The sequence below is a fragment of the Cydia splendana genome, chromosome 9, assembly GCF_910591565.1.
Source record: "Cydia splendana chromosome 9, ilCydSple1.2, whole genome shotgun sequence".
Lineage (NCBI taxonomy): Eukaryota > Metazoa > Arthropoda > Insecta > Lepidoptera > Tortricidae > Cydia > Cydia splendana.
This window is the reverse complement of record NC_085968.1, coordinates 7748950-7761497: the sequence shown is the minus strand read 5'-3', so window position 1 is coordinate 7761497 and position 12548 is coordinate 7748950. Positions and strand designations below refer to the sequence as shown.

General features: G+C 37.0%; 2 protein-coding genes across 7 annotated transcripts in view; both read left to right on the top strand.

The window, feature by feature from the left end:
• The window catches only part of LOC134793522 (3',5'-cyclic-AMP phosphodiesterase), a 534412-nt gene that overhangs the window by 305280 nt on the left and 216584 nt on the right, over positions 1 to 12548 (top strand). The gene's annotated exons all lie outside the window — the stretch shown is intronic.
• On the top strand, positions 3609 to 5796 carry LOC134793559 (uncharacterized). Its single transcript, XM_063765169.1, has 3 exons — positions 3609 to 3767; positions 4598 to 4966; positions 5497 to 5796. Exon 2 carries the CDS (start codon positions 4619 to 4621, stop codon positions 4958 to 4960), a length of 342 nt encoding a protein of 113 aa, XP_063621239.1. The 5' UTR covers positions 3609 to 3767; positions 4598 to 4618; the 3' UTR covers positions 4961 to 4966; positions 5497 to 5796.

The following is a 12548-nucleotide window of genomic DNA, read 5'->3' as shown; positions in this document are numbered from 1 at the left end:
TTATTAAGCTAGGCATATTAACACTGCCGGCAATAGTCATTCTGCAAGTGGCCGTATATGTGAGAGTGCATCTGGCGTCATTTAAAACATTTAGAATGCTAAGCTTGTACGAAACGCGGAACGCAGATAAAATTGTGGGTATAAGCCGGAAGTTGACCAAGTCATCTAAACTCACTCACGTCATGGGTCCCACTGTCTACAATAAGTTGCCAAAAAACATACTTGATGCTCCAAGCTTGGGCAGCTTTAAATTTCGCTTAAAGCAGTGGCTTATCGAGCAATCCTTTTATAGCTACGACGAATTCATTGCGTATAAAGCGCAATAATTATACTGTTTATTATGTTATTGTAATACTATCATAAGTACCATGTATTTTGGTAAATTACTATAGGTACTATTACTAAATTATTTATTTATTTATTAATGACGTATAAATTGGTTTTATAAATAAATTATTATGATTATGATTATGATTATGATTAAAAAGTCGTAGCGCTTTTTTGGATCACAATACGGCTGCCATAAATTTAATTAGCGATCTTGAGGCCTTTCTCGAGGGACTGTATCGATTCAAATCCTGAGTTTATGACTTTCGCACGAAGGAAAAAATCACGAACAGAAGTCTAAAATGCACTTTAAAAAGTTGTTACAAATTATGCACAAAAGCTAAAAATATGAAAATTGCTTCTAAAAATCGGTAATATCATATTTGATGGAACGTATGATTACTTTTTTTATTTGAACGTACAAAAAATAAAATTTAAAAATATGATAGATATCCGCGGTACCGGGCACGCACTTCCATCTCCCTCACGCATACGCTCAGTGTGAGTAAGAGAAGAACACGAACCTACTGTGCCTTAAGCGGTCTAATTTAGCGTGATGGAATAATGCAGTATTTAAACTGAAAATTTAATGTTGATTGGACATCACTTGCTCGCACAAATATTTAAGCGTGGACCGGATGCACTCAAAATAATCAGTTCAGTTCAGTCAGTTCAGTTTCAGCCTATATACGTCCCACTGCTGGGCACAGGCCTCCTCTCATGCGCGAGAGGGCTTGGGCTATAGTCCCCACGCTAGCCCAATGCGGATTGGGGACTTCACATACACCTTTGAATTTCTTCGCAGATGTATGCAGGTTTCCTCACGATGTTTTCCTTCACCGAAAAGCTAGTGGTAAATATTAAATGATATTTCGTATATAAGTTTCGAAAAACTCATTGGTACGAACCAGGATTTGAACCCGCGACCTCCGGATTGAAAGTCAGACGTCATATCCACTCAGCCACCACTGCTCATCACTGCTCAAAATAATATCGGATGAATATCTAATGAATATGGGATTTTTAAAATATGTATGACGCTTTAGTTTTTAGTAAGATAAATGGGGCTGATTATCGGTATGCTAGAGATTTATGTAGTAGGTACAAAATAAGATGTTATAGCAGCTTTTTATTGCTGGCCGTGCTCCGGATGCTTTCTTGTCAGTCATAATTAAGTTTTAACTTGATACAGCTGGGTTTACAAGTTCTTATTTATTTTATTTATTTATTTATTAACATAAAAGTATACAGCTTATACAAATACAATGTCCCACAAAACAGTTTACACGGTTTGACTGTGGGATCTTGCAGTCTCTACTCTCTTATATTACATTAAAGTTTACATCTGTCATTACTAATAATGCTCAACAATTACTAAACGCGATTTACGAGGTAACTACGCAGCTTTTTACCAAATTTTACTTTATTGGCTTCCTGTCTGATGTCAGAGGGCAGGCTGTTGAGTATGTAGGGAAGGCTTTTATGAAGACATCTATCGCCGTAGTAATTAGTAACCCTCGGCACAACAAACTTGCCCGCAGACACCGACCTGGTTCCACAAACATCGTTACGGTATAACTGGGTATGCTCTCGACTGCCATGATTGTTGTATATTATAAAATGTGTCTGCTAGATTCTTTAAGAAAAAGATTTTAATCTTTTTCATTTACTTACTGCGAAAAGCGTATCTTTAGAGAGAAACAGATTCTTCTGTAAGCGTTAGACTTTGCTCTGACGTTGAAAGACGAACGAATATAGGTACACTTGTTGAATAAATAGTTACATGGCTACCTACAACAACTGATACTATTTACTTTTTTTTCATAACAGTAACTCTTATATCAATAACAATTTACAAATTATACAGATGTTAAAATCTTTCTTAAACCTCAAATAATATCATTAAGAAAACAGGAAAATGGTGACGAGAAAATGATTCAGCGTTTATTTAATATGTTCTCTTACAACTTTGAAAATTTTGCATAAAATGTACAAATGATGTGTCCTAAAATATACAGATTCATGATAATACGATTTTTTTCAAGAGTGCTGTTTTTACTCAGAAATTATTTAACAGTCTAAGTAAATAGATTTACTTACTTGGCCCTGATTACATTTTTAAGAGAAACATCAAGGTTTTGGACGAAGTAATTGGCTAGACTGATAGACAGGGTCTATCGTAGAATGACAGAAAATCATAAATGTCGTCAGCATATTGATGGATATGGGTCGGGAAGGCACACAAGTGACACACAACGTAGCTGTTAGCGAACTGATTTATTTAACCCGTTACCTGGTTTATATCGCGGTGGGCGCAGCCACCATGCATAGGTACTTACATCTACCTATGCATGCATACACATTAATTCACAACACATATATATTTCAATTATTTACTCGTATTCATCTACCGATGTAAGCTTGTATATGTCTACACGTTTTGGGCATCTGTTAAATTGCAATGTTTCCTAATATTAATAGGATAGGATATTTATCTTTTCCAATTACCTGCATATTAATTACCACCCGTGAAATACTATTAGAAATTGAAGGTTTATTTTCCAAGTGCAATGAAAAATTTTCATTCAGGATAGGTATTCTTATGCGAGATGCAAGAGGATAGGTATAAATATGTATTTATTTGTATGTATTGATAAGTCAGAGCATAAAGACGTTCGAATAATTTTAACCATCATGACTAACAGATGTGAATTTATTTTCGGCGTTACAGAACAGCAATCTAAGTAAATAACGGGATAAATAACGTAGAAAGTCGCCTTGAACATCTTAATTTTCTCGAAATCAAGGCATGCCGTGGGTATCCCTCCATCTGTTAGTCACGGGAAGCTTTGGCAATCGTTATTCATAACGTTGCAGTCATGTTTATCACGTTTATCGCCCCCGTCTCGAAGACTCATCGTTTCATGACTTCTCTTCTGTTGACGCATAACGCTATTTCGGGATGACTGTTTTAACACTGAAATTTTGAAGTATCACACCTGGTAGCCGTCATAAAATATGTTTCTATATAACTAAACAATTTTAGCATAGTAACGTTAAAATTTAATTTAGTGGCACTTAGCCGGACGTTATTTATATCTAATGCCGGCCAATCACATATTTCTGTCCTTATAAGAATGCAATTAAACACGAACGAATCAGGACATGACGAGATTAATTATCGGGTTAGTTAATTTGCCAAGACAGATGTCGCGAATGTCGCGTTATTTTAGCCAAGTCTCGCAGCCGCAAGCGCAGGTCCGGCGTTCTGGAGCGGCGCCCACGCAGAAGCTCCCGCCGAAACAAAGCCCGACGCCGACTCGCCGCCATTCAGTCCACGCGCAAGCTTCACCGTGAAAACAACTCCCGAAAAATCTTTCATTAGTATTTAAAAGTGCACCGGGCTGTCCCAATCGGATTATCTTTGTCGTGCGTCTCAGGTTCGTCGTATTTTTTGCTTCCGTATTACTTTTATTTCCTATAGATTCGTATTCTATTTAAACTTACATTCGAATTTGAGATAATTTAAGAATTTTTACTCTATTGGAATTAATAAAATAGGTACTTTTGGTGTATTAAAAATTTGTTACTTTAAGGTTTTACTGATCCTAATTGTCGATTAGAAAAACCGTGAATAGTTTTCTTGTACATTTTTAAATTAACTATAATTGCAGGTAAATTAACTACCCTTATTAGGTTTGTCTTAAAATATTTAAAATCTACCTAAATTATTTCCTGAGGTACATAATTCAGCATTATTGTAACTCAGACAAGCAAATGTAACAATAAGGCACAAGTTTACCTTATCTGCCTTAAGGAGCCACCATTGTAGTATTTTTATAATTATTGAACCTGGTGCTCTGGAATGTGCGGTTCAGTGGAAGAATAGTCTGTGCCACCTAGAAATTCCTCAACATCGTAATTTTAAATGAGCTCCAACCTTTGTCTCTTGGCTTGCCGCCAACCCAATTTCTATCAAACTGGGATTTCTGATTTACATTAATGCACCAAGTAGTTACTCATTGAATAATTTATTTAGCGCAAAGGAACCAGGAAAAAGCATTAGTTTGGTTTACTTTGGCTCTCATAAAAAAAACTTGATTCTTTAATTCTTTCATGAAATGTAGAACTACATATTAAAGAATATAGAGCAGCGTAATATTTGTCTTCCTTAATAAACTCAGCGCGTGCATGCGGCCCAAGTTTACTTAATATTAAAAATGTACTCTTAAGTTTGCAATTTTACAAAAATATTTCTCGCTCTTTTTAGATTTAATTACATTAAATCACAATGTCTCAACTGCAAGCCGGTCAGCAGCTGGTGAAGAAGACCATGGATGAGATGATCCAACAAAAACAAACCACAGAAAAGGTTTCCATTCAAGCAAGACAAGAGTTCAGTGAGAGTTTCCAATCAAGTTACGAAGAAGAATTTGAAGAGGAGATTCACATCGATGCGCACGGAAACCAGGTGTCGAAGAGAATTGAATCCAGCAGTGAGAGCTCTGAGCATTCTAAGAGCGCTGATGTCCGGGTGAAGGCTTCGGGACTCAACAATGAACAAGTGCAAGCACTCACGGACTGCGCAAACCAGGCGGGACAACTAGCCCTGGACTCTAAACCCGCAAACTGAACGCATGTAATTTCTAATCTTTATAATTATTTGTTTTACCTCTTACGAACAAAACGGTTTCTACACAATCATCATAATTGAAAAGATAGGTCTAATATTACAATTGAACATTTTATTTAATGTTAGATCTATAGGAATCATTTCGAAAGTACATAGAATTTACCCGAACATGGCGTATAAAGTGGAAATTCGAAATCGGGTCTTCTCGGAGTCAGTTTGGCTTTAAAACAAACTGTGTGCTTGCCAGAGCCGCTCCAAATTAAATTGAAGCGTGTTTATACGTAGCCCGGACCATATAGCTTGATAGGCACGTGAACGGGCACGTTCAAATATTTGTAAGGAATAACACAGTCTGTCTTCCTTTTTATTTATTTTCCGTCATAAAATTATTGGCTAGCTATATACCCGATGCAAAGTATCTTTGAAGGCTGAAAAATATTATCCTTCTCCTAAATAAACAATTTCCGCAGACCTATCCTTTTAGCAAAACATTTAAGTTAAAAGTTTAACTATTCTAATAAAATTATTTGTTTCAGGTGTCCTTACAATCGTGCCTGTGATGGTGGTTTCAAAGAGTGTCAAAGACTGTGTCCAGTGTTCCTTATTATTTTATGATAATAATTATTTATAATAAAAAAAATACATCATAAAATATCCTGAAATTTTAATAATATATTGAATTGTGTCGTGTGCTTAAGTGTAAATGGAAAGTGTAAGTTAGCATAAAATGGAAGAGGAAGACGACGAAAGAAAAATTCGCCGGGCAAACCTTGCCAAGTTTAGTTCTCTCAATTCTCGCGTGGTGCACCAGTCTCTCGAGGAGGGTTGCGTGCGAACGCAGGCTTCCTCGGAGTCAAATGACGCCAATACTTCGAGCATTTCCGCTGCGGCCCAATTTAGTGACCGGAGTTTTGTGTCAAAAACGAGCACGTTCTCCCGCAGCGGCACGTCTAGCTCGAGCCAAGAAGAATGCGAGGTGGCCCACACGACCGCAACGAGCGGGCAGTACTTGGCAGCGGCGCGCGTCGAGTCTGCCCGCTCTATGGAGAGTCTCCGTCCATGCAAAGATTCTTCGCCAGCGCGCCCAGCTAGCTCATGCACCACCGTGCGTTCGCACCGCAGCTCGTTTCTCACAGCGAGCGAAAGGGATATCAGAGAGGCAAGAGGGGCACCCGCTAGGAGAGCCTTGTCTGGAGAAGACATGGGAGCTTCAGCTGAAAAGAGGCGAGGGCTTTTTGCAAGTACGGAAAGAAGAGCATTACAGCAACTAAGCCTGCCACCTCCGGAGCGCAGGCTAACGATTCTTAGTCCTCACAGTCCGTTGGCTACCACCGAGTTGCAATGGCCCTCTCCGTCTGGTATCCGCGGCAGGCGGAAGAAAGGCATGGTGTTGCCCAAATTGATCCTGCCACGGAGTGACTCGGATGGTTCTGAAGTATTCTTTGAAAGGTTATTTTTTTACATTTTCTCATTTTAGCATATTATCTTGTTGCACGTCTAGTTTTAAATTTTCAAGATACTATTTGTCATATTCTGGCACAACATTTGCTTGACATGTTTTTCAATGTTGTCTGAAAGGTAAATTATTTTGAGTTGACTTAATAGATGATACTGTCAATGTGTAATGCCAAACTAAATTATTAAGGCTATTGGAATTCATAAACTCTCAATACTTTAGAGAACTAATAATTGCAAAATACAATATTTTTTATTTTGACGACCGGTCTGGTCTAGTGGATAGTGACCCTGTCTGCTAAGCCGATGGTCCTGGGTTCGAATCCCAGTAAGGGCATTTATTTGTGTAATGAACACTAATATTTGTTCCTGAGTCATGGTTGTTTTCTATGTATATAAGTATGTATTTATCTATACAAGTATGTATATCGTCGCCTAGTACCCATAGTACAAGCCTTGCTTAGTTTGGGGCTAGGTTTGATCTGTGTAAGATGTCCCCAATATTTATTTATTTATTATTTATTATTATTATTTTTACATACCAGTACAGACGTCTTACTTTTACAGAAAATTTTGAATCTGGTGTCATTGAACTTTTTATTACTCTGGCAATGCAATATTCTAGAATAATGGAGTTAGAATATAGAACACTGAGACTGCCAACTCTTTAATGTATAAACGTTTTATCTGTCAATATTAAAGAATGTTAAAGAACCGTTGAATCATTATTATTTCGAAGATAGATTCTCCGACTTTCCTCTTGCCAAGAGCAATACATTAGCGTTATTGTGTGCGTCAGCACGGAATCGTGATGTACAAGAACATAAAAACTCTTTACATCGGCCGTGTTTATGTTTCTCAGTAAAAGTTTTAAACTGGAATTGTTACGATCGAGGTGTTACAGATCAAATATTTTTTAGTTTAAGTACTAATTTAACACAAACAGGTACCACACACCAATCAGAAAAATCAAAATATTACAATTAAATGCACAAGTAAATTAAATTAACAAGTAGAGTTACTAGATTGACGACATCATACGAGATACTTTGCGGTAGATTACGTGATCAAGATCCAGACCAAATTAAATATCCGGTATGTATTAAGTCACATTTTTATCTGGAAAATCTCGTATTGAAACATTTCCCGCGGACTCCTAAAGCTTTTAATTAAAACGTCTGCTACACACAAAGAATCTATGAAAAATTAAACGGACATACATTTACGCTGAGCTCTTTACGGTTTGTGGATTATGTTCAGCTGTTTTTTCCCACAATACACGCTGTTTTTCACTCTTTAGGTCGAGAGGAAACTCGATTACCTACGTAAAATAAATAAATAATCCTGGCAGCTTTGTGCAATGTACTTAAATGACAAAAGATTGTTTTCATTAAGTTCAGATACCTTTTAGAAGCTATGCCATCTTCTTTGTTCTTATAATATTAATTAATCAAACAATTTCGTTACTAAACAACGCAAAAGCTTATGCATTTGATATTAGGATAATAAAATAAATTAATAGCATCGTTCGCAGACGTTTCTGCTTGATACAAAATCAATTTAGAATAGTGAAATTCGAAACATACCTTTTTCAAATATCTTGAAATCAAAATTCGAATATACTCGTACCTAAATCGTATAACGAGGAATGTAATACGATGGTAATGTCTATTTTAGATGTAAACAACACACGAACAGTAAAATTCCAAGACAAACATGTTCGTTATAACATCCTTCAGAAACATAAAATAATGCTAAAGTTTATATCGAAAGTTATGACGTTATCATTTAACCAGAATCGTAGTGATATCTACCAGTAGATTGTATTTTTATCGAGAGCTTTAGAGACCGTTTTCGCTAAATCATTCGTTCAATCAATAGCGTAATTGGATTCAACTGGTTCAGGAGCCTTAGTTGCACGTCTGCCTCAGTATTACACCAAACTGTAAGTTCTGTGATAAGAAAAAATGGTATTCTGAGGAGTAAGACAAATCTCATAAACATTACTCCTTTCACCTGTACAAAGAAATGTGCTAAATTACGTACGAGTAGGTACAGAACGGAATATGTTTACGTAAATATCATTAAATATATATATTTTCAGTATTAGAAAGAACTTATATAATAAAGCATAATTATAATCTCTAGTCATCATCATCATCAGCCTACTCTCGTCCACTGCTGGAAATAGGCCTCTCCTATTGCACGCCATTGAGCACGATTTGCGGAAACTCTGATCCAGCTCTTGCCAGCCGCCTTGCGAAGGTCGTCGATCCATCTAGTCTGAGGGCGTCCTACGCTACGTTTGCCGAATAACCTCTAGTAGAATACTCACTAAGTATCTAAATACATACTTAAAAACCCCATCAACCTTTCGTATGCCTTGTGCCGTATACGTACCACACAATTTGGACTGTAATTTACAGTTTCAAGGTTATTAATTCAGTAGCAAATTTTTTACAAAGGCATACGAAGGGTTAAGACGAAAGCCGACAACCGCCCCGAAGCCGCCTTTCCATATAAACATAGTCCCCATTTTCAAGCAGCGGTCGTCACGGTCCTCTTAAGTGCCTGATTTACAACCTTATGCTTACTTCTACAGAGTTCTTTCTAATCCTAAACACAAAGTATAGTATAGGTCAGCTGCCGAGAATTGTAGCCCCTCCTTTACATTAAAAACTTCCATGCAGAAATGCATTCCGAACTACGTTGCTAACCATAGATAGGTAGGTACTTCCCAGTTTATCAAATATTTTCATCAATTCTGTTCTTCGAAAAAGCCAGTTACAAGTAGTTTGTGTCTTTAAAACTGCGTTATTAATAATTATTATTGCCGATAAGATACCGTCGTGTAATACAAATTTGATAAAAATTATTACATCAGACTTTTACGAGTTCGAGAGATAGTGCGTTAATCTGCACCAGCTTGATACCAGTTAGCTGAAATTGAAACATGTTATCGCTCGATTGTGTTGTTTGCTTATCACATAAAAATATTTATCCAACCACGTTACAAATTTTCGACGTGTCGTCATTCGCGTTATCATATCGACACTATCAGCATCATCATCATCGTATGACATGATGATGTGGGCGATGAATTATTGCTATTTTATCCAAAGCGACTGGATTACAGATTACAAATCAGTATTCACTGCGACAAAATCGTGCCTAGTTGATCATCGCCATACGGCATTGGCGTATGTCGAACAGAGTGCCTGTGGTAACCTGAAATTTGTTCATAACAAGGAGCACGAGGATAGTTTGCCCAGTCATGCGCCTCGTGGCTCACGGCTGCTGGCGGAATCCGCGGTCAGTTACGGATTTAGGTATCTACTCATACTCAAATGCAAACCAACACTTGTGTATGAATTAGTCACGTTTTCACTAAAAGGGAAGACCAGGCCATGTTAGAGTTTTAAAATATTTCCAAGTGGTGACAGCAACGAATGGCTTAATTTAACACAAGTTTTCAACGAGAGGCAGTCCTGTGTTTTTCTAACCATTTTCCGGGTGTAGACCAGTATAAATATGATATCTGCTTACACATAGATATAACGTTTCTTGAGCTCGGTTAATACTGGTTTGCCCCAGTCTAACTATGCGATGAAACTACGAAGCCAGCATAGCGCAGACATAACTGCTTTAGAAAATATATGATAATAATGAAAAAAACAAATATATCATATAAATGGAAATGTCTTGCTGGGAGCTACTGGAAAATTGTATTAGGTATCTGTACTAAATGTCCAGGTTAATAAATCAAATGGGATATTAGTATCAAGCCTTAGAATAATACATATGTATTATAAATTAGAGCTCTTCTTGGGTATATAAAGATTGTATTATTGACGACCGGTCTGGCCTAGTGGGTAGTGACCCTACCTAGTCCTGGGTTCGAATCCCGGTGAGGGCATTTATTTGTGTGATGAACACAGATATTTGTTCCTGAGTCATGGATGTTTTCTATGTATTTAAGTATTTGTATATTATATATATCGTTGTCTGAGTACCCACAACACAAGCTTTCTTGAGCTTATCGTGGGACTTAGTCAATTTGTGTAAGAATGTCTCTATAATATTTATGTATTTATTTATTTTAATTTATTATTAAAACTACGAGTGACTGTTATTATTATATCTAGATACTATCATGTTTCCTAGGAGTCGAGTGGCTCAAGGGCGGCAAGCGTTTAATTACATAATTACCATTACATAGATTGATTGTACTAAATTTATTTAATGAGATTATATGAATGTCGTTAAAATTGTCGTTGACACTTCAACGTTTGATACGTCAGAAAAAACCCTTCAGATTATTGAAAGATGCAAGAAACCTAACCTTACATTAACTACCAGTAGCAGTATAAAACGTACAGTCACCTGCAATAATAATAATATGTTACCTACTCTTTGAAGGCCGCAAACATATGTGACATGCTTTTTTGGCTCTACAAATAAGATCGTGTCAGATATTTTCATCGGCCATCATTGTGTAACATATTATTATTGCTGGTGACTGTACCCACTCGCGAATCTCTAGCGTCCCTAAGAAGATGACCTTAGGTTATGTACCTACACACATCCCCTGAGTGCTGATAGACAGCAATCAACTTTGGCTGCTGCGTTGCACTTTACAAGAACTTTGCAGTACCTAAGTAAATTTATACAGACAAGTTTGTATGCAGGGAGAGTCGGTTATCTCTGCAACTGACTATACCTATGGAATGGCCCCTAATTTTTTTTTCCAGATTAGTTTCTAAACTATGTAGGAGCTTAGGTACAAAATACACCTATGTTCCAAATTTAATTAAATACGGACAGACGGACCTGATGAAACTATACGGATTCCGTTTTTCCCATTTTGACTGCCTATTCCGATATTTCCAAGAATGAAATCTAGCCAGATTTATTTTTTGTGAAACAATTCGAGCAGTAATCGTGAACTGAATAATATACTAACTTTACTACCTTTAGGGTGTGTTACATTGCAAATTAAGTAGCCGTCCTAAAGTGATGCAGCGAATTATTACAGCTTACCCACTGCACAGCACTTGTCTCATTCACTATAAACTTAATCCCCACAGTGGTAAGTAGGTGCCGGCTCTGTTTGCTCAGGTGATCTGCTGTAAACACTGCAATGTACTACAAAACAGTACATGATGTCGTAATCCCCCAACTATGTACTATTGTTTTACCGAGCCTCGTGTACTTGTAGCAAATAATATGAGTTACTGGATTCATTCAAGCGTGGGTGAAAAATACGGTTTTGATCTGAATTTATGAAGATTGACGTATTTTTTATTGGACATCCGCCAAGTATATAGGAGAATACTGACAGAATAGTAAGTAGATATGTGGATAAAATATGTAGGTATGTATACGACATACATTCTTTAATACTTATAGTCTGGCAAACCCAATTTGTCAGTAAATAAGAAGAAAATAAAACTATACTGTTTCCTTTTTTTAGGTGCTAGTCCTAGCGTAAGACAAACGGCCGGGATTCTGGAAATGAATTAGGGATTAACTAGATACAATATAGTAAAGATATGTGACGTCCCACGGGTAAAGGTGGGTAAACCTTATGGCGATCGGCGCTTGCGCTATTATTAACGCCGCTCCAATATTATTGCGGCGCTATGCGACATAAGCGCCAGCCACCATAAGGTACCTTTTTCCGTAGAACGTCACATATATTCACTATTTCATATCTAGTTAATCTCTAATTAATTTCCCGAATCGCGGCGCCAGCCGTCATAAGGTACCTTTTGCAGTGGAACGTCACATATCTTTACTATTTCATATCTAGTGAGTCTCTAATTCATTTCCCGAATCGAACCGAAAGACAGTATGATTATCTCTATCAATGCTTGAAATAACACTACCTGTGCGGACAAGTCTGAGCGAAATGAAATGACATCTAACTGATATGATTCCAATATCGTTCTAATAAAGGTTTGATGTCAGTGCACGTTCGAATTAGCCTGACAGTCCCTGGCCTAACTATATATAGCCGACTCAGACTACTCTTAACATTTTATATAACTATACTTCATTACATTTGAGAAATCGCTGCTTGCAATTTAAAACTCGAAAACATATTTAAAGTTGAAATTATCAGAAATGAATT